This window comes from Aedes albopictus, chromosome 2 (assembly GCF_035046485.1).
Source record: "Aedes albopictus strain Foshan chromosome 2, AalbF5, whole genome shotgun sequence".
Lineage (NCBI taxonomy): Eukaryota > Metazoa > Arthropoda > Insecta > Diptera > Culicidae > Aedes > Aedes albopictus.
The window spans coordinates 237996813-238019500 of NC_085137.1; the positions used below are offsets into that span (position 1 = coordinate 237996813).

General features: G+C 44.6%; 1 protein-coding gene and 1 long non-coding RNA gene across 2 annotated transcripts in view; both read right to left on the reverse strand.

Annotated features, from left to right (window-relative positions):
• The window catches only part of LOC134287976 (uncharacterized), a 525221-nt gene that overhangs the window by 312827 nt on the left and 189706 nt on the right, over positions 1-22688 (reverse strand). The gene's annotated exons all lie outside the window — the stretch shown is intronic.
• LOC115255990 (mitochondrial intermembrane space import and assembly protein 40-B-like) lies at positions 13695-14416 on the reverse strand. The gene has a single exon (XM_029854209.2). The coding sequence runs from the start codon at positions 14106-14108 to the stop codon at positions 13695-13697; it is 414 nt and encodes a 137-aa protein (XP_029710069.1). The 5' UTR covers positions 14109-14416.

Here is a 22688-nt window from a genome sequence, read left to right on the forward strand (position 1 = left end):
CAAACACTAGATTCGAACTTTTGCCCCAGTGGTGGGGCAAGAGTTCGAATAAAACACACACATACAAAAAGTGTTGTAACTCAAAATTGAAAAGACATTTGGCGTAACTTTGTTCAGCAAAATTTTAGCTCATGGATGGTAGAATCACAAGACGGTATTTATTTATTTTTATCTGCTGCGATTTTTTGAAACAGGTTGAATTTTCAACTAAGGTCGAACTTTTGCCCCACCTTACTCTAAACCGGGGTCAAATTGATCACTTTAAACAATTTTTGCTGATAACGTGAGTACCAATCTAAATATTGTCAAAAGAATTTCTGAAAAATCAGTATTGGGTGGACCTCTTTAAAACTACGTGGTACAATTCTGCTTTAACAAATTTTAACATAAATTTAATAACTTCAAACCCTAAAGAATTGAAAATTTCATTTTGGGATGAAATTGATCAGCACTTAAACAGCATTAAACATCAGTTAAAATTCAAAATTGCCTTATCTAATTAATTTTGACCTTCTAAACCCCAATAACGTGCCAAAACTCTTACAACTTGTAGATTTTGCTGTTAAAAGGCTAAATTAACTTTTGAAATTAACTCTTAAACGTCTGAAGGTAGCCAATTTCATAAGAAATTACTTTTAAAAAGACTTGTATTTCGAATTAGTGTAATAACACACAGATACCTTGGATCATCGTTTGATGTTGCGGGCCATTCTGTTTATGTGTTTGCCGGTATGAGGTGAAGAAATGGGTAATGCTTGTAACGTGTCTTATGATACGAGCTGTGAATCTGGAGGCGACCGGAATCACATCAATCGCAGACTGCGAAGCTTCATAGTAAGCCGCGGAGCACCACAGGAAATATTTTTCGACCAAGCAAGTATCTTCATCAGCGCAAAAGGTGAACTGAGGGAGGAAAAAACTAGCTTCAACACAGTCCTAGCTGGAACATACACGCAGAAAATCGGAAGTGTAAAACTTCTACAGGAACCCAATCAAACTGAAGACCATTGTAAACCCCGGTCCGTTAACTGATGATCCGTTAGAAAATGTGTAAATGGTGAGATGATTGCAGCATATCACTTTATGTTATTGATCTCCAACGGAATGGTACAACCGCTGCAGCCTTCAGTCCCCGGCGTAGTCATTAGGATCAATTGAAACCAAATTTAGTACCTTTCAGATCTATTTTGATCCTATTGCCAGACGAAGTGGTTGGTTGACAAACATCAAACCTGTGAAGATATGGAAATGGTAGATGCACGATTCCGAAACAGCTGGTAAAGATCTACAAAGGAGCTGATAGCGTAGTCCGGCGAGTTGACGTCCAGACTACCAACAGATTACTAGTGCTCGAGATGATGAAAGACGGAAAGTTGGAGAAAGTTACCAGTAATACGGTTTGGAGCATATTAGAGCACTGACACCTGTTCGAAGTTATGTTGAACTTCTACTCAGTCCTGCAAAATATCAGTCTCAGTGCCTGTTTTTCAGCCGAAAATTAATGACTGCGGCGGTCGGTTTTAGTTCCTCGATGTGAGAACTGACAAAGTCCGAGAGCTCCATTCGTGAGTGACCCAACAAGATCAATTCCCAATCATCCACACACTACTCATGCTGAAAGGCCATTCGTCTCAAGCGGTGGCTAATGAGAGTGCCACCACGGGTGAAAACACTCAACTACAGAAAGTTGAATGGAAATTTAGCCCTGTCTGCTCTCGCTTTCAGCACGCTGCGTGCGAGTGTGAGTACCTATTTCATTTCGCTCCCGTGTTGCTGATCGGGAAACAACAATGACAGGAAAACCAAAACGGGAAAAATCAGGCCAAACATGTCTAAAGGTCCAATCTGCAGAAGAGAGGCTCTCTTTGGATTCCCTCTCTTGCGTTAATATTTCAGCTGTTTATTTGAATTATGATTGTCTCTTTGCATAGAACGATGGTCAAAACAATTGTCTTTTGATTTGTACTGCAAAAGTAGTTGAAAATTGTATGATTACATTGCAATAATTGAAAGAGAAAGTGAACAAAGAGAGCCTCTCAAATGCAGATAGGACCTATTGAAATGTTTGGCCTGAAATGAAAAAAAGCAAAATAGGGAATTGCGCCCCTTGGGCGCTGGCTTCTATATTCGTCTGCTTTCCACTATAACTCAGTCAAATTTGAACCAATGGACACAACTTTTGGAATGTGATGAGATAGGTATAGTATCTACCCGTGTACAACATTTCAAGTCAATTGGTTCAAAATTGACTGAGTTATTGTTGAAAACAGACGAATATATAAGCCACCGCCCAAGTGGCGCGATACCCTATCGCTATCATAATGGCCTGTCGAAAAATTGCAGCACTGCTTCTACTAATTGATAACGGAAATGACTTAAATTTGTAAGTAGATAATAGACATGAACTATAATTAATGCAACCTGCCCTGTCTGCCGTTTACGGTTTTGGCCACCTTTCGGATGCTGGGATAGCTGTAGGGTGCAGCGAGTTCGTGGTTCATCCTTCTTTGCCACGCACCATTCTCCTGCACACTACCAAAGTTCTTCTAACTTGAAGAAAGATCGTAGTCGCATTCGATTTGCGCGTAGAATGCATCCTTGTCATCATCAGCACTCCTTAATTGATGTTTGTGCACGTTGATTAGTCGTAATTTTTCCTATGTTATTCGCAATAAGGATTCTAACGGGTGGCTTATTGGGCCTACGCCAACACTCCTGTCTCGCCGGAGAGCCATCGTGCCAGTTCTGTTTAACGTCCCAACCAACACTAGGACGACCACGCTGATGGGGCTACCACCTTGGATCTAGCTGAGCGTGGAGCAGCGTTTCTTACTCAGCCGCTGGATGCCAGAACAGACGCTGTTTGAGCCGCACCTCCTTGGTGAACAGACGCTCGGGTCGTACCTCCTCAATCTAGCTGAAGCCAGAACGACAACAGTGCCCAGGCTGCACTACCAGCTAAGCACACAACTCTTAGTTGGCGGTCTTTGCCATCGCTTGACTCGTAGAAGCATGAAGTAAGAACTTGTGAGGACCAGAGCTATGTTGGACGCTCATCTTATCGACTCACCGTTTTGCAGCCTCGAGTTCGTGGGGCAATAGCAGGCTGGATTCATGAGTGTACGCGCTACAACGGACCAGATGTTCGCCATCCGCCAGGTGTTGCAGAAATGCCGCGAATACAACGTGCCCACACATCACTTGTTCATCGATTTCAAATCGGCGTATGATACAATCGATCGAAAACAGCTATGGCAGATTATGCACGAATACGGATTCCCGAATAAATTGATACGATTAATCAAGGCGACGAATCTCGCAGAGGGTTACGGCAAGGTGATGGTCTTTCGTGCTTGCTGTTCAACATTGCGTTAGAAGGTGTAATAAGGAGAGCTGGGATAAACACGAGTGGGACGATTTTCACGAAGCTCGTTCAGCTGCTTAGTTTCGCTGATGATTTTGATATTATAGCTCGTAAATTTGAGACGATGGCGGAAACGTACATCCGACTAAAGAGAGAAGCCAGGTGAATCGGATTAGTCATTAATGTGTCGAAGACAAAGTGCATGATGGCAATGGGCTCCAGGGAGGAATCACCGCGCCCGCCACCCCGAATTTCTATCGACGGTGCCGAGGCGGTTGAAGAATTTGTGTACTTGGGCTCACTGGTGACCGCCGACAACGACACCAGCAGAGAAAGTCAGAGACGCATTGTGGCAGGAAATCGTGCTTACTTTGGACTCCGCAGAACTCTACAATCGAATAAAGTTCGCCGTCACACGAAGTTAACTATTTACAAAACGCTGATTAGACTGGTAGTCTTCTATGGGCCCGAGGCATGGGCCCTACGTGCAGAGGACCAACGCGCCCTTGGAGTTTTCGAACGGAAGGTGTTGCGTATTATTTACGGCGGAGTGCAGATGGAAGACGGGACTTGGAGAAGGCGAATGAACCACGAGCTGCATCAGCTGCTGAGAGAACCAACCATCGTTTACACCGCGAAAATCGGGAGGCTACGGTGGGCGGGTCACGTCATCAGGATGTCGGATAGCAACCCGACTAAAATGGCTATCGAGAGTGATCCGACCGGTACAAGAAGACGTGGTGCGCAGCGAGCTAGGTGGGTCGACCAAGTGGAGGACGATCTGCGGACCCTACGCAGAGAGCGGAACTGGTGACAAACAGCCATGGACCGAGTGGAATGGAGACGGCTACTATGTACAGCAGAGGCCACCCCGGCCTTCGGAAGGTCGGCTCCAGAGGAACGTTCTCCTCCATTTGGGCCTCCCGGCCTTAGCCTGATCGGTAAGGTATGGTAAGCACATTGATGAATCGGCTTTTGATCCTAATCCTGTACATTATTTCGTCGATCGGCCACCAAACGATCATGCACCTCTGCATATCGCCCAACACGATAAAAGATGTTTCGTGCAAACGTTTAAGTTGAAAGATCGGCAGTTCCACGTACCGAGTTTCTAACCGTAAAGTCCTGCTTTGTCGTTGAGGTCGTTGCAATTGGTCTCGGTTCGTATTATTCTGTCTTTAAAATTTCCGTTGCTATCATTTTTTACAGCTGTTCCGTAGGGCCAGACACCAACAACCACCACACTTTCTAGAGGACCATAGTCCACAGTTGAGCTTTACGTCCTTCAGTTGCATTCGGACGATGATGGGCCGCCCCGACCATAGGCAACAGACGCTGTTGTGAGCTGCTTCTCCTGAAGTACAGACGCTCAAGCTTGCAGATGCAAATCTTCCCATCTCTGTCATCCTACGACCAAAGCATTCACCGGGGTCGATTACCCGTTCTTTACCCTTAAGGTTGCTAGAAATTTGGTCGGTGCCGCGGGGGATACCTAGGGGTTACTGGGAAGAGGCTAATAACCTCAATCACAATGCAATGGGGTCAATATTACGCGTTATACAGCCTTTACTGTACCAAAAGGTTCACTCTAATATTGTTTTCATGGAATCTCATTTCACTCTTACCCCACGCTTCCCTACAGAGGATTGGAACGAGAAACGCGGAAAATTGGAAATTGTTCAGAGGCATTCAGTATTGATGAACCACAATGGGTGTTTTTGTGCAGCCTTTTCTTTCCGGTCGGTGACGGCGGGAGGCGGAAAAAACGAGTGAGTATCTATGTATAGGAAGTGCCAATGGCCTCCGCTGCCTGCCCTTACCTTCTAAACTGAAATCGTTGTTATTGGTTAAATTTACTAGTTAACATTCCTCCATCCACCCGTCAGAGTGTTTTGTCAGTTATGGTTCGGCGAGGGATTGTTTATATTATCTGGAGTGTGATTTTTTTTTTTCGATACTTGTATCGCATGTCATCGCATCGTTTGGAGTGATGAATATTCATTTCAATTCAACGTGCCTAACTGCCTAACTCAATCGATTTACCATATAGATTTTCAGTTTAGTTTAGTAAGAATTAAGCTATTGATTCATAGAAATAACAAAACAAATAACAAACTTTGTTTTATTAATCTCGAAATAGTAAACCCACAAGTATGTAGCAAAAGTCTGTTGCAAGTATATGTTTAGAATGTGTTCGATTGACGGTATGGTCCAAGGTTTCTTCGTATAGAAACTCTTTTTGATTTTCTTGGGCATATGCTAGGAGCTAGGTCATAAGGCACCTCGAATATAAAAATAATCCTTGGCAAAGAATGATAGCTTGATTCAGCTAAACCAAGCATTAGGGTGGCCCACATTTATATGAAAAACAAAAAATTCGAAAAATGCCAAGTCTTACCTTCTAAATCAGTTGTTTTGAACTCCCAGAAGCTACGTTCAAAATTTGAGCAAAATCAATTAAGCCTAAGGGGGCGCTCATAACGTTTGAAGTTTGTATGGGAAAACTTGGCCAAATGTATGCAGAAATTTTAAGTTTTCAAATTTATCTGCTAGGTGGCGCTATAAGCGTTCATTAATCAAACCCTTTGGTATTTTTGTAGGTGACTATATGCCAAAGAACTTTGTCGAAGACCGCGAAGTGATCCGACAGCTGTGAAAAAAGTTATACCCTAGGCAAAGTGAGGCAAAGTATTGCGATTTCATTATTGATATTATTTCTTTACATGTATTGGAAAAACAACAATAAAGTATATCCTCACTTTACCTAGGGTATAACTTTTTCCACAGACGTTGGATCACTTTGCGGTCTTCGACAAAGTTGTTTGGCATATAGTCACCTACAATAATACCAAAGGGTTTGATTATTGAACGCCACCTTACCAAGCATAGTACATTTTAGACCATAGGTTCCCAAACTTTCAGGTGCGTAACCCCCTTTTGCCAACAGCCGTAGTTTTCGCGACCCACACTAGAAATTCTCTCATTTGTTGTCAGTTACAATTAAAATATTCTACTGTTCCTGGATGAAGGCCAACGACCCCCCTCCCCCACCCCTGGGGGGTCGCGACTTACAGTTTGGGAATTCATGCTTTAGACTATTGAATTGAAAATCAGTTTAATATTTGAATATAATGACCTACCTTAAAATTCCAAACAAGTCACGACAACCACTCGTTTGACCAGAAGCAAGTCTAAATATCTGGCGCCCCCCGATCGACGACCGTATCCAACCGAATTTCAATTATCGGCTAGCAGGGTGTAACCGCCATAGTCCCCGCCATCATCAGTTCGAGCTCCACCATCGCCGTCGAAGGTATAGGTTGTTATGCTCCAATGACCACAAAACCTTCGTCATCGACCGGAGCGATATGTCCCAGAGGAGAGCTAGAAACCAAAAAAAAACGTTGAGATAACGATCCATCGACAGCATCATCGTTGCCATCGGTTCGGTTCGTTGAAATCGACTGGTGGCCAGATTCTGTAGGTACATGGAAGGTGATATGGAAGCAGCAGTTGGTCTATCACTCGCTGTTAGTGCCGATTGTGGTCCGGTGGAGTCCCGCTGCTGGCTACCAAAAGGCAAGAACTTTTGCCATTCTGAATCGAACTTTTCCTAACTGGAATCGGTCTCAGTGGGTATGGAGTAAACGGGCGGCAGCTTTGTTTTTTTTTTCGCTAATATTCAGAGGCACAGATAGGTTTCAAGGGGCAGAGATGGTGGATCATTATTTCATATAAAAAGCAAATTTAAAAAAGTACCTAAAACTTTACACAATAATACAATAATATAAATAAAAATCCTGTGGAACAAAAAGAAGCATGACAATCAAGTATTGATAAGAAATCATTTGTTACAGAAGTTTCGTAAGGAAAGTGACAGATTTCAATTTCAATACTGAAAAACATTTAGAAACAGGATGGAGTCCTGATTTACCCCTTACAAGCACCACCTCACTTTCCCCACCGATGGCCATCTCCTAGAGCCAGCGATTCGTAGCATCATGCACCGTGAACCGTTGCCGAAGTTGTCTGTTCTTTGCATCGCCACTATACTATCTACGCGAGAGTTGAACTCCCCGTGGGGTTCATCGTGTAAAGTGGTACCAACAACAGATGTTTTCCGCTGGGTTGGTCCAAAAATTCACAGTACGATTCGTTTCGACTGGACGGTATCGTCAGTCGGTCGGTCGGCCTGATGGTGCTTTGTGTCTGACTGCCAATTTCCAACGGCGTGGCGCGGCGGCGGCGGGAATGCTTGGAATGCGGGCCTGTCGTCATGTCAGGGAAGGGATTTCAGCGCTCGGTTCGGAAAACTGGTCGGCTCGTTTCGTTGGTTGAGGGTTTTTACGATTTCGTTCCAAGCCCGGAAGAGATCGGCATAATGAGACGCTAATGGGGTTTTGTTTCCGGGGCAGGAGGACGGTATTCGCGGAATGCATTGAATTTGGATATTATTTTCTGGCGAATGGGGCGTTGAAGGCTACAGTTGGTTCAATTTAGGCAAGAATGCAGCAATATTGAATGGGATTGAGCATGGAATGCTGTAGAATAAACGAGATTAATAAAATGCCTAAGGTAAAGACAGTGTTGTACTGTTGCTACCTTTTGTCGGATGTTTATACTTGAAGAATTGCACAAAGAATAGGTAAGTTGAAATGCTGGTTTTGTCTCTGTGATCCCAACTGCTTCAACCTTTAAAAAATCATAAAAATCATTAAAACAAGCAAATGTGTTCACAATTTGCAGCATACTATAGTAGATGACAAGGTAACACAATTAGTAATTTGTATGTAACATTTGTAATTTGAAGAGACAAAGTCCCTGAAGCAAACATATTTTTAGTGTAACGAGAAAATGTGGAAACTTTGAAAATAAATATTACAAAACAAGCCAGCCCTAGCACTAAGCGTTCCTTTAAATAGAAATGGTTTTTATGTTTCTTTGATTTCTATTGATTGTATTGAAGTCAATTGATAAACATGGACCACATGGTTGAGCACTACATGTATAGAAAGTCGCTTCGTTTAAAAACGCGTTAAATAGTTTCATAAATAATACGTTCTTTTTCTTTTATTTCAGGTACGACCTCCTTCACTGGAAATCCATCACCCTGAAATTCACGTATGTGAAAGAAATAAAAGTTGAATGTTCATGTTTTACATTAGTAAAATGGAATGTTTAGTTACCAGATTCCATGTATATGGATTAGGATACACAACTGGTCAAGCCCGTGCACAAGGGAGGAGTTTTGGGGTCAAAACGCTCCCATTACTGATGTACCATGCACTAGGTGCTCCTCCACCCTTTGCCAACATCACAAAAAACCCCTCTCTTATCGCCTTTTTTGTTCCTTGGCCTACAGCTGGTATATACATTCCATATGGTTCCGTTTTTAAGCTAACTAAAATAAACCTGAAGTGCGTTTCTGGCGAGTCTAAGTTGGAGCGATAGGAAGTCTGCGGGTATCCAAGAGCTCCCTTGAGTATAGGTCATAAACTCTATAACTAGTGATCACTTGAAACACTTTGAACAAAGTACATGCTCCCACTTTCTCATGCAACGGTTCGGTCAAGCAGTACAATCCCATGAAACGCATTGAAACCCCTCAGAAAACTCCCCTCAGATCTCCGTTACATACTTCTGAAGCCCCAGCAAATCCCGTGTAGCTCCCTGTATCATTCTGAAATTCACTCAACCGCCTTGAAATGCCTTCAAATCCCTCAGAAATTCTCTAAGGACACCGAAGACTTTAGATGCTAGTGCTATGGCCTGGCAGAAGATTAAGAGTGCTTCGAGCGATGCGGCATAAGAGGCGCAAGATGAATCGCCAGAACATCATCCATGCTGCATTGGCAGAGGGAATGGGATTCCTCCAGCAAGGGTAGATTGACACATAGGCTCATACCGAGCGTGTCTAAATGGACGAGCAGGCCCCATGGTGAGGTGACACTTTTACTTGACACAATTCATGTCAGGCCATGGATGATTTAGGTGGTATCTGCACATATTTGGACATTCAGGCTCCCCCGACAGGATAGCGTCTACAGTCGACCTCCTCTTCCGGAAGCCGTACTGGCTACTCGGGAGACCATTTACACCCTCGGTGTGCCTCTACATTCTATTGAGAATGATCTTTTCGAGCACTTTCCCCGCCGTGTCGATCAAGCATATTGGTCTACATATCGACGGGTCTTCGGGTGGTTTCCCCGCCGTTGGCAGTAGAACCAGGTTCTGCCTCTTTCATACTTCTGAGAAAACTCCCTCGTCCAGCCATTTCCGCATAGCAGACCTGGACATCTCGGTAGCCTCTGCAATAGCTACTTTGAAGGCCAGCGTCGGAACTCCTGGGCACTTTGATATCCCCGCAAGTTACTCATCGGTGACCCTCTCCTCATCTTCAGCCCCAGTCCCCGGTTGTCCTACCATAGGAGGCCAAGGACTAGGAACATGACACGGAAAAAGCCCCTCGATGATCCACTCCAACATGTCGGGAGATTGGTCTGTAGGAGCTATTACAGCTCTCATCTTGGCCATCACGATCTTGTAGGCATCACCCCACGGATTCATTTTGGCACTCTGATAGAGACCCTCGAAGCAGGCTTTGTTGTTTGCCCTTTTCTCGGTCGTAGCACAGATTATGCAGCGGCGAACACCACCCGCCGTTCGTTTCGCCCTTCCACAGATCGTGCTCGCTACATCCACCGCCAAGCCCGAAGACAGGCACGGCGCAGGTCCGCAATCGCGTCGGTCCACCAGTAAGCCGGTGGCCTCCCATTTCTAGGATAATCTCGCCTAGGCATGGTCGCATCGCACGCACGCGAGAGCACCGCTACCAGCTCGTCGCCACCTAAACCAAGTAGCTGCTTTCGCTCACGGCGGAGCGCCTCCCTAAATACCCCTTCGTCAAAGTATAATGTCTTCCATCTGTGAGGTCTTGGCCTAGACCTAGCCGCCTCTTCCTATACCCGCTACCTGCTGTTGTTGTAGTCGATACTGTAGTGAACCGCTAGGTGGTCGCTGTGAGTGTAGCTATCGTCTCAATTATCTATCTTCTCCACATCGTTCCGACCAAAGGTACTCTTGGTACCGACATTTTTTTCCTCCCTTGTATGGGAAATTAAGCCACTGCGTCCAATAAGTTGAACTTTTGTGGCATGCCCCGTTTTGATATTCGCATCTAGCTAGCTAATTACCATATGTCAAGTAATCAGCTTCTGCCACGACGCGTCGTCTCCCAGTCAAGAACAATGGAATTAATAAACCCCTAGACCTTACCGGGTTCTGCAGCCCAGATCTCACTGGGTTGCATGCAACCACTATTTGGGTTGCCTGCGCGTGTATAAAGCACCACAACTGCAAAGTAGATGTTCCGAGGTTTCACGGTCCGTATCACAGAAACGACAGATATCACTCTGAATCTGGCCAATATTTTCCAAGTGACCGACAGGCTAAGTCGATATCAAGTACGGCCAGTGTTTCTAGCAGGATCTGACCCCGCTGGAACGTCATCCCCATTCCAAGGCCCAGGTATTAAAGTCAATTGGTATTACCACCCGCCTTCGTTCTGTTAGCACGGCCGTCATACAGTCCAGCATCTGCGTGAACTGCTCCATCGGCCACCGCGGAGGCGCATAACAGCTACAGAAGAAATCCCGTTTACTTTGGCGGCCGCGAAGTCCCCATAGGTAGTAGACACCAACTCCTGGACGGGGTATTTACCCGTCGTCCGTATATCCACCATTTTTCTGGACCCATCCGCGACCGAATTGCCGTTGCCTGCGGGTACTCGGTATGGGTCCGCTATGATGGCGATATCCGCCACCCACTCAGAAACCGCCTGACAAAGCAGTTGCTGATCTGCGTCACAGTGGTTCAGGATCAGCTGCGCTACCGGCACTGTGATTTGCTTACTGCGGCTTTCTTGATGGCCGGGTAACCTGTGACCTCCTGTTGGGTACCTGTTTTAACGGATTTCCCGGAACAAATCATACACATGGGTGGACTCGTGCAGCTTTGTGCCTTATGGCCTTCGGCGCCGCATCTCCTGCACAGTTTACGCCTGTCAAGGCCTTTGCAAGGAAATTTGACCTGGCCACAGGTCCAGGCGATGCGATGGCTAGCAATCGCCCAGGATGGAAATCTTTCAATTCGGCCCTCTGCATCACCTTGGGTGCCCAGGACTGAAAGTAAATAAGTTCCTAACTGCCGACCTTTGGGGCTGGTATTTTCCTAGCCTTGCGGGCACCGCCAGACAGCTCCTCACTTGACGGCTGCCTTATACGCTTTTGCGAGTACTTATCAAAAACAGTTGCATCCGCCACACCTTTTAGGCAGGGATTGGCGGCATGCACCGTGCGGTGCGGAAAAGGCGTGTGCTTCACACAATCGCAAGTGCTCGTCTCCCATTTTGCCGAGAGACAAGAGACGTATGAGTGAGAGCTTTCGTAATTGTGCGAGAGGCAATCGCAGCACTAGCTCTACGGCGCAGGGAGTAATGCACGGTGCTTGGGACTGCGCTTGTCTCCAAACAGAAAAAATCAATTAATAAAATAATTGAAGAGTTTGTGTTTTCGGCATAGTTGTTAAGCTTGTCAAGGGTTGACAAGTGATGGGTCGTTTGATTCGAAAATTTTCCAATCGTGCGTAGTATCAAGCCAAGTGCCAAGCACGGAGACAAGCACCGAGAGAGTGCATACGACAGAGCGTGAGAGACAGGAGAGCTCCAGCGCGCGGCAAAGTAAGCGAGCAACACACAACCGATTGCGCGTACTCGTTTCCTTCTAGTTTGTTGTGCTGTCTCGTAGCAGAGTGTGCGGCACGCAAAGAGTTTTGAGTAGCACCCTATCCCTGCTTTTAGGCTTCCTGCGAAAACAAAGGCCATTCATCTGGGTAGTATTCGTAGCCTTTGCGTTCGCCGGATCTGCCGCTGCTGCAGTTATTACAAGTCTCTCGTGATTTTGCTTGACATCGTCCATCGACTTCCGAAGGCGCAAGTGGGCCGTTTTAAGGTCCTTACTTATGTTGGTGTTCATGGACGCAAAGTCGATCATTTTGCTGCTGCACAGCTACCTCCATTAGAAAGCCCATCTCGATTTCTGTAGATGGCCCAATCAACCACGCTCCGTCCACTACCTCCTCACTTATTCTTAACGGAGACCTTGCCAATCCACTTCTGGCGATGGGGTTAGCCTCACCATTACTTCTACTAGATTTTTAACCCGGGAGCGGTCGCGTTGTGTACTGAGTACACGCACCATGAAAAATGCATGCTTTTGGTACACAGCGTGAGCAGTGCGTCGTTGTAGGTAGTCAAAGACGCGACTGCTCGAGGGTTAATTTTGTTTATTTTGTCATTGTTTAATTCGCACGGGAAAAGAGGTCCACCACGCCAGAGCCTAAGATTAACGCGGTAAGGGACGAAAAACTGTGGAGGGTGCCCACTGCCCAGGTATCCCACAGGCTCCGTTGACGATCGAGCATCTTTTTCACCCTCTCGATCACTTATTCCTCGACACGGCTCGCTTGACACCATGAATTGGGGTTAGTAGTCCTATTCTCAGCCGGCGACTACGCGGGTGACTTGCAAGCTGGGGGGTTCGTCAGGCCCGGGATTGTAATCCCTGCTGCTCCGACTATTGGTTGTTTACAACCACCATCTCACTCAGTGTTGTTGGCTCACCAGTTTCCTGGATCTCTTCCTCTTCTCCATCGAGTGGGCATCAGTCAAATCCACTTCTTCGATCGATTCACCATAGACCTCGTCACTCCCACCAGGAGCTTTATCCTCAAAACCTTGTTTCTTAGAGATACGACTGTGATAGTTGATTCGGGGTAATAGCTTCCAGTCTCTTTTAATTAAAAACGGATTCTTATGTTTTCATCCGACGTTTCGGACACATTTATTGTGCCTTCAACATTTTATTCCACGTTTTTTTTTTTAAATTTATTAACGTTCTGCTTCATAGGATCAATAAAACTATTTCCAGCGCCAGAACTCGAATGCCCTCCTGCAGTACCGCTCACGTTAGCACTCTTTTCATCATCCTGTTGTTGGAGGCTAGTAATGCATGGCCATTCAGGCCATAGCGAGGCTAGCTCCGTCGATGCCTGTTTCTAAATTACAATGAAAATAGAACGCAAGACAACTTCCATCAAACTAGACGGCTGCCGACTGATACCTCAATCAGAAACCGCTACACTCTTTATTCATTCCAGGTATATACAATTGTTCAATCTTCTTCAATAACAACATACCTACGCCAACAAATCTACCTCTCTCCAACACTCCAAACTCGTACCTGAAGGTTCGACGCTATCCGAGCGCACAACGCTACCTAACTTCCAACACCTGTTTCAACGTTTGCTTATCCGGATCCTCCTCATCTTCATCTAGCACGGCACCCAAATCCAGACCGCCGTCCTCTTCGTCTTGTAGGTTCTGCTTGTATACCACCGGGTAGTTCGCCATACAGTCCTGCATCGTTTTGAACGCATCATAACAGTCTGATCCTTTGGATTGTGCTTCACTATAGTGAAAGCAAGAGAAAGCCTCACGAAACTCCACACCGCACGGCCCAGTTGCCATTCCACCCAGGCAAGGACAGTTCCAGTTGATGTCCCCGTTTTCCAGTATCAGGCCGGGACTGGCTTCCGGTTCCGGCAGTTCCACCGTGCTCGGTGTCGCATGGTCCTCGGCGAGGGCAAATATCACATTGTCCTTACCGAAGCTCTTGCACAGGGACATCTTCCGAATCTAGTGTTCAATCAGTTAGCTTTGAAATACTCCAAATGTGTCTCGGTCAGTCCAAGCAGGATCGGACACGCTTTATGTACAACGAAATTGCACGGTATGTCCTGAAAGTTTCCAGTTAGTGTTGTCGCCGCTCTAAACTTGACGTAAAAATCCGACGGAATTCTGACTATGGCTCTTGCTCGGGGGGCGTCAAATTTCAGAACATCCACCGTGGTGAGGCCACCGATTTCGCCGAAAATTTTCAGAAGAGACCGCTCCAGGCAACTTTTGAAGCAAACGGGCAGCAGCTGATTCGGTTCGCCAGCATCGGTGGTTCAGTGGTCTACCATTCTAATGCTCGCCTGCCACGCGGGCAGCCCGGGTTCGTTTCCCGGCCGATGCACCAGAATGTTCCCGAGAGGGAAACCAGAATTTTCACAGCAGCCGATTGTTTTTCAGCAATGCTTAAAACTGAAATTTATTTCAAGTATTAACACAATATCTATAAACTAAACTAAACTTAATACTTACAAGAAGTGGTTTCCGTCCCAACTTCTTCTCCGATTTAGACTGTGTCGATATTTGGCGACTTTACCCTAACAGGAATGAAAATTTTCACATAAATATTTATGGCAAGTCTCCTTTTGGGTTTCTCTAAATATCTACTTACAGTGTACGAAACTGACCTTTCTCCCCTATTTTGGTTGCCGGCTTTTGGCGCGTATTGATTCACTTAATACCGTTGCTGGGAAAGGGGTTTTGTTAAATATTACTGCTTCTGCACTATGCTTTATTTTGATTGCTTACCCACGAGATTCTGAAACGTTTCACCACTGACCTTCTAACTCACTATAGTCTGCGAATAGTGCTGCAGTTTAAAACAAATATTCTGCTAGACAACGATTTATCGCACTGGCACTCTCTCTCTCTTCTTGGCGTAACGTCCTCACTGGGACAAAGCCTGCTTCTCAGCTTAGTGTTCTATGAGCACTTCCACAGTTATCAACTGAGAGCTTCCTCTGCCAATGACCATTTTGCATGTGTATATCGTGTGGCAGGCACGAAGATACTCTATGCCCAAGGAAGTCAAGGAAATTTCCTTTACGAAAAGATCCTGGACCGACCGGGAATCGAACCCGTCACCCTCAGCATGGTCATGCTGAATACCCGTGCGTTTACCGCCTCGGCTATATGCGCACTGGCACTATTTACACTCAATTTTATTTTTCCTTTCTGTTTACGTTTCACTCTTTCTCAACTCTTCTCCTACCACTACTACTGCGTTCGGTTGCTTTATGCTGCGACAAGCGGTATTCAAAACTAGGCCCAGTGAAGAGAATTGTCAGACAAAAGAGGCAGAAAACAAGCAACAAAGAAGATGCGGCGATTACTCTTTATCCCAACTGGTAACAGATAATGACATGATCTCGAAAATTTTTGTTGCAGACAAAACGGAACCTGAATTTGTTGCGTACTTTTCAACTCGTGAATAATCAATTATTATCAACCCAAAATCGAAACTTTTTGATGATACATCTTCAGAAGCGTTGCAGTGTTTACCGTCTCGAAGCTACCGCTCTAAAATAACAATACAAGCCTTAAAAATCTCTAAACTCGTGGTGCGCGATCTTTGTCCTATTCTGTTCAAGTTGGGACAAACCTATGTCGCATTGGGTAGAATGTCGCAACAAATTCAGGTTACGACATTGTCATTATTGTTGCGCGATGGGTGAATTTTGATTCACTGACTAGGCCTGTTCAATGTCTTTCTTAGACTTACCACGGCGTCGCAACACCCAAGAAGAAGGCACAATAAATGTGTCTGAAACGTCGGATGAAAACATAAGAATCCGTTTTTAATTAAAAGAGACTGGAAGCCATTACCCCGAATCAAAACCTTGTCGTACATGACATTCCATAACACCGGACCCAGGATGCAACCTTGTGGGACACCTGAAGTGATAGCACTTCCGACCCACTTCTGTGTCGTAAACTAGTACTCGTTTCTGGAAATTGTTTTTGAGAATCTTGTATTTGTACCCGGATATCCCAGGACGCAGAAGCGCATCGGCAATAGTCGATTACTACTGCACAGTAGCTTGCCGTTAGGCTAGAGAGCTATCTTGGCGATGTTGTATCCGACAAGATAGCGTCTATGGTAGACTTCCCATTCCAAAAGCCAAACTGGGCACTAGAGCGTCTATGCGGTGTGTTCCAACAGTACGTAGAGGATATTGGTTTATGTATTTGCTAACGGGTCTCCGAATGGTTTCCCCAACTAGTACCAGGCTCTGCCACTTTCAAACCTCTGGGTAGACTCTCTCATCCAGGCGCATCTACAGAACAGAGCAACCCAGGAGCCTCTGCAATAACTGCTCTTAATGCCAGGTTCAGAACTACATCCGGACCTGGGACCTCATGTACGCTAAAGGATTTTGCAATCCCCGCGAATTCCTCATCGGTGACCCTCCCCTCTTCACCAGCACCAGTCTCTAATGATAGATGGTAGGAGGGGCTACTGGCTCTTTGATGGAAAATCTTATTGAAGGCCTTTTTTCTTGCCCTTGTCGCGGGTTTTGAATATAACTGGTAGCAGCAACTACCACCCGTCGTTCATACCGCTCCTCATCATTACACCACCGTATTATAGTAATATCCATGTCTTTCGCAAAACTGATAAGTTGGCCGGATTTTGAGAAGATGAAACTCCGGCCGTTGAACCCGGCTTGAAACTTGAATGAACTGGCAAATTTGCCCGAAATCCTGGCGCAGGTTTGTACACTATCCATTGTTGCTTTCATCAGTCTTATAAGCTTCCCGGGAAAGCTGTTCTCGCTCATGATTTTCCATAACTTTGTGTGCTCGATACTATCGTATGCCGTTTTGCAGTCGAGGAATAGGTTAAGGTTACGCGTTAAGATATGGTATTCATGGCTTTTCTGGAAGGTTTGCCGTACAACGAAGGTCTGATCCGTTGTCGACCGGCCGTCAAGCTGGCTTGATAACTTCCCACGAATTATTCGTTTTAGGTGGCAGACGACGGAAGCTCTGGTTTAGCACTTTGTAGGTGGCATCAAAAATGGGAATCGCTATAAATTTCTCATACATTCACTTGTCACGTAACTACTTCTACTATATATACCTCAAAACTAAAACCTCTAAGGAAAATGACAGTTCCAATGCAAAAAGACATCCTTTCATGTATCGATTCTTTTATGTTAGTAACGGATGCCAGTAACTGAATCCGAAAGCAGTCGTCTGATCTGAGAAAAAATAAGAAATATCCGGTATCTTCATCCAGCCGGCCAACACATTATTTTTAAGCCCAACAACCTCCCATGCAAAACCAAACTGAACCCAGATCTAACACTCAGTGGCAAATTCTTCGGTAGGTTTGCACCTCAAGGCGCTGTATGACCTTCCGAGAGAATGAATGGAAAGTTCTAAGAGCTTATGTTATCTTCGGCACTAAAAATGTGCAGCAAAAAACGAAGGCGTCAAAGTCAAAGATGAAAGGAAAGTTTTGCACCTGCGGGGAAAGCAGATTGATTCACCTGCTGTTAGTTGTTGTTGTTGCTGCTGCTGCTTCTGCTGCTGCTGATGGAAAAAGGGTGGTTTGGACCGGGCGGCTGTCATAAATATTTGCGCATCGATTTTTGCTTCCCATTTTATTTCTCGCTATCTTTGTGCACCGCCGCCCGATGGATTCAGTCCTGTCCCCAAAGGCAAACCAACCTTCCTGGACAAAGAGAATAGGTGAGTCGGTGCAAACATAGAACTGGGTATGCGCTGCCCGACCTGTGAGTGATAGTGTGTAGGCTGTTGGTACAGGCAAGGATGCCGGCAGAATGGCTGGGGAGATGGTGTTGAAATGGATCGATTGGAATGTCTAAACCTTAATCCAAACAAAATTTCATCTGCACAACAGAAGATCCAGAACAGCAGGACTCCAAAAATCGCTAGAAGAAAAGTGCTAAACTGCATGAATAACTTTCAATTCTTATTTTTCCTCCTGGGGTAATGACCCCATTGAAACAGAGTCTGCTTTTTTAGCTTGCGTTTTAGGTATAAATTTATTCATTTAGAGCTATGTTTCTTATTTTGGGAATTGAAAATGTTTACAACGTCTACTAAGTAATTAAGTAAACATGAACATTTTTATTTCCTCCCCGCTGAGCATAATAAGGCATATGCATGAAGATTCTTTTTGCACAGGCCAATCAAGGAAAGTTCTATAATGAAAAGATTCTGAACCGACTAGGAATCGAATCCAGGCATTCTCAATAAAAAAAAACATTATATTTGGCCTTTTTTCAAGGGTAAAACTTTCTGTCGTTTTCGTTAAAATAATCAATACTATTTCAGTAGAAACTCACGTAAGAAATTCATACAGTAATGCACTTTTTTATATCCTGTTTCGATTCTCAACTTCCACCTGAATCCGTTTTGCCCCATTTTCTCCCATCTACCAACAAAGTATGCTGACATAGTGGTCGACTCATGCGTTGTTGCTCTTATAGATACGGTGTGCTGTGGAATGTTCCCCTACACACTGTAGTAGCATTCGTTTGATATGAAGAGTAGTCCGAAACAAAACCGGAAATTGATCGCTCCTGGTTGGTACCTAGAGAGAGATGCTTTTTGCTGCATCCATGCGCATCCAACAACGCAGCAAACGTACCTACGTACAATGGAGTGGAAGTGCATACAGTACAGTGCAGCAACAGGTTAATATTGGATTGAACGGCTAAGCAAATGGGACTTTTGCAATGAATAAAAAATGTCACAACTAGGAAAGGTTAAATTGGTGACGTTATAGCCAATGAAGCGTGAATTATGAATGTTTCATAAAATGTAGATGATGCGTGTAGGATTTGTTGGGGCTATGCCGTTTTTGCCACATATTCGATCAAATATAGTTGATTTGCTCAGTTAATGGCTAAAAATGTGTGGGTGGTATTCAAAGCTGATTAAAAGTAGAACGAGCTGCAAAATAGCAAGTCTAAAATTTCAAGCTTCTACAGTACAGGGTGCGGCAGGAAAAAATGCGAAAAGTTCAAGGCAATATTACACGCTAAATATGGGATATATATGACTATTTTTTTCATGACAGTGTATTAGTCAATGTCTATATTCTAGCACTGAAAAATAAAAATGAACATATTTGATGTTTAACATGTGATAATGTAGGCCTAGTAAGCGGATATCAATAAACTGCGCGCCCAATGGTCATTAAACTAAATGACTATGACAGTAACAAAATTAGCTCAAATTCGATGAATAACCAGGCCACACTGATCCAGAACCATGTAGTTTCACATACCAGATGAAATAAGTACATATATTTGATGATATTTTAGAGAAAATCAAAAATTTTGTTTTATCAGATGCGAAATTTAGCGACCTTTGCGATTTTCTGCGGTTTGAAAATTCTGGTTGTCTTCATCTTCAGGCGCCGCCCTGTAAAGGTTAGTGATCAAAATGGGAAATTATTTAATTAACTTTTCAGAAAACTAGCCTATTATAGATCATGGAACGTTGAAACATAGATTGGTTAATGTCAAATGGACAAAAATAAGGTTTGAAGTTAAAAAATGCGAAAGTGTTTTTCAACTTCAAGCCTCATTTTCGTCCGTTTAACATTAACCAATCTATGTTTCAACGTTTCATGATCTCCAACAGACTAATTTTCAGAAAAGTTATTTAAAAAAAATCCCATTTTGGTGACTAACCTTTACAAGACGGCGCCTGAAGCAGAAGACAATCAGAATTTACAAACCAAAGAAAAGTACACAGGTCGCTAAATTTCATATCTGATAAAACTTTTTTTTTTAATTTCTCCACAATATAATAATATATATGTGCTTATTTCATCTTGTATGTAAAACTATATGGCTCTGGATTACTATAGCTTTGTTTTTCATCGAATTAAAACAAATTTTGTTACTATTTTAGTCATTTTGTTTTATGACCATTGTGCGCGCAGTTTATTGATACCCACTGATAGGGCAGGATCGTGGCTTCCGGCTGGGATTGGGATCACACACGGGCAGAACACTACCGGGGTCGGTCACTATCGGCGGAACTGGGCACCACTAGATTTCACCACACAAAACTACTACTTTTGTTCACTTTGGATTCACTTTATCTGCTTTTGGAGGAAAGAACTTTATTTCTCGAAGGTTCGATTCTTACTGACTAATTTTATTGTGATACATTCTAGTTTTACCCTACGTTGTTTGAAATGTTTCGGTTTGAATTTGCTATAAAACTATACTATAAATTTGCAATATTTCATAATGCTACCAACTTAACTGACAGCACGGTTACTGTAGCGTACCTGCTTTCGACAGCTAACGGTTTGAGAACTGTCATCGCCGCCACCTGAAATTCAACAATTTCACTACCACTACTACAAACTTAATCTTACGAATTCAATGAGCTTGAAACAATTGTTGACAATTAACTTTGAGCATTTCTAGATTTCATTAGGACATTCCAGGGGCAGCAGACAAATTTTCGTTATTGGCCGACGGATAATCCCTCTGCTGGTTCGTAGATCCACGACTCGGATGAGCCCATCTGGTCCAGGGATGATTTCGACCTGAGAGAGAGGAGACAGCTGGCTTCGATTGCGTGCTACTTAATGTCAAGGAGGACCTGTCACAAACTGTCACCGCGAACCCAACTGAAAATCGCACATTAATGGTGTAAGGTGGTCAAATTTCCAAAATTCCTTTTTTAAATACGGCTCCGTTCTTTGTAATCAAAAAAGATAAAATAATGATGGTCAGTTTTCCCAAACCAGCGCAACGAATCCATTAATTGTTCATGGTTTGTAGCATCGAACTCAATATGAAAATCATTTTTGACCAATTTTATATTTTATAACCATTGTGCGGCGCCCAAAGTTGTACAAACAAGTAAGAAGAAGAAATGTAAACATCGTGGCTGTCAGTGAGCTGTCTCCTCTCTCTCAGATTTCGACGATTCTCGCCAACGGACACTTCACAGGAGCGAGAAACTCATCGACGACGACGACCATTCTTCCAGGTTGTATTTCTGTGTTCGGGATGATTCGTTTGGTTTCCTTCTGCAGCTCCTGCAGATACTCAGCCTGCCATTGATGCCAGAACTGTTGGATGCGATGACGTAGTCTCCGATAATGATCCAGCCGGTTGATGGGAGTCTGACTACAGTCGTCTTCGGGGAGAGCGGTTGCCGTAGTCCCGATGAGGAAGTGTGCCGGTTTGAGGACGGCCAAGTCATTCGAATCCTCGGTGAGCGGTATCAACGAACGGGAGTTCATTGATGACTCGATTTCTGCCAGCGCTGTAGTCATCTCTTCAAAGGACAGCCTTGAGTCGCCGAACTGGCGGTGCAAGTGTTTCTTCGCGACCTTAACTGCCGCCTCCCACAATCCACCAAAGTGCGGAGCTTTCGGAGGAGTCATGTGCCATTGGATGCCCTGATTTGCACAGTACCTAAGTGGCCACATCTCCGGATGATTCTTCCTCCTGTAGCAGCTGGTACAGTTCGCGAAGTTCGTTGCGAGTACCTTCGAAGTTTTGACTACTGTTGACTACTCGTCGACCTTGTACAGTCAGGTCTTTTTTTACGCGGTTTTGATTTACGCGGCCGCGTAAAAAAAAACTCCATACAAAAAAAAAAATTCATCGTCTTATTTTTGCATGATTCGTCGAGAAATGGTGAGCCTTTTTTTACGCGGTTTTTTTGAATTTTGAACTGACTTTTTTTTACGCGGTACGTATCCCCCGCGTAAAAAAAAACCTGACTGTATTTTCCAATATTCTTGGCGGATGGCTGCTAGAGTCACACGGCCGCTACCGTGGAATAGCCGCAGGTGGTAATGTTTGGCAACTAACCGTGTAAGTGGATGGGAACTGGGAAGGAGGATGGGAGGTTTGGACAAGTAAGGTTGCTCGGAGAGGCGCAATCTACCACCGACTCTCAGGATTCCATCCGGGTCAACGAAAGGACTCAAAAGGCGCAAAGTTGAGTGTTTGGATACTGGCTTCCCCTTCTCCAAGTACCTTATCTCCTCTGTGAATGCATCGGATTGGGCTAATTTTATCAGACGCATTCGGGCTATCGACATTTCATCCACAGTGATCGATTTTGTAATCGATTCCAACTCGGGTTGTGACGACGTTGACGTTTTGCGACGACAGGCGTTGATAAAGCGAAGACAATATGCTGTCACTCGAGTCAAACAGTTGTAGGAGGATGACGTGCTGAAGATTGGGTTCGCTTCGGGTTTGTTTTGGATCGCCGCCACCATCTTTCGCCGTTCTAGGACATCTTCAGGTGTATTCTGCTGCTTCGCTGTTACAGGCCACTCAGTTTCAGGTTGTTCGAGCCAGTATGGTCCACGATGCCACAGTTCACTGCCGAGAAAGTCGTCCACCTTCATCCCTCTGGTGATAAAGTCCGCAGGATTGTGTTTACCGGCGACGTGATGCCAACGAGATCCCTGGGTGGTGTTTTGTATTTCCGAGACCCTGTTCGCAACGAAGGTGTTCCAGGTGTACGGGGGTGAACGCAACCATTCCAGAGTGACGGTAGAATCAG

Bases quoted from the DNA above. Each gene is read 5' to 3' on its own strand.
- LOC115255990 (XM_029854209.2), bottom strand. From the start codon at position 14,108: ATGTCCCTGTGCAAGAGCTTCGGTAAGGACAATGTGATATTTGCCCTC.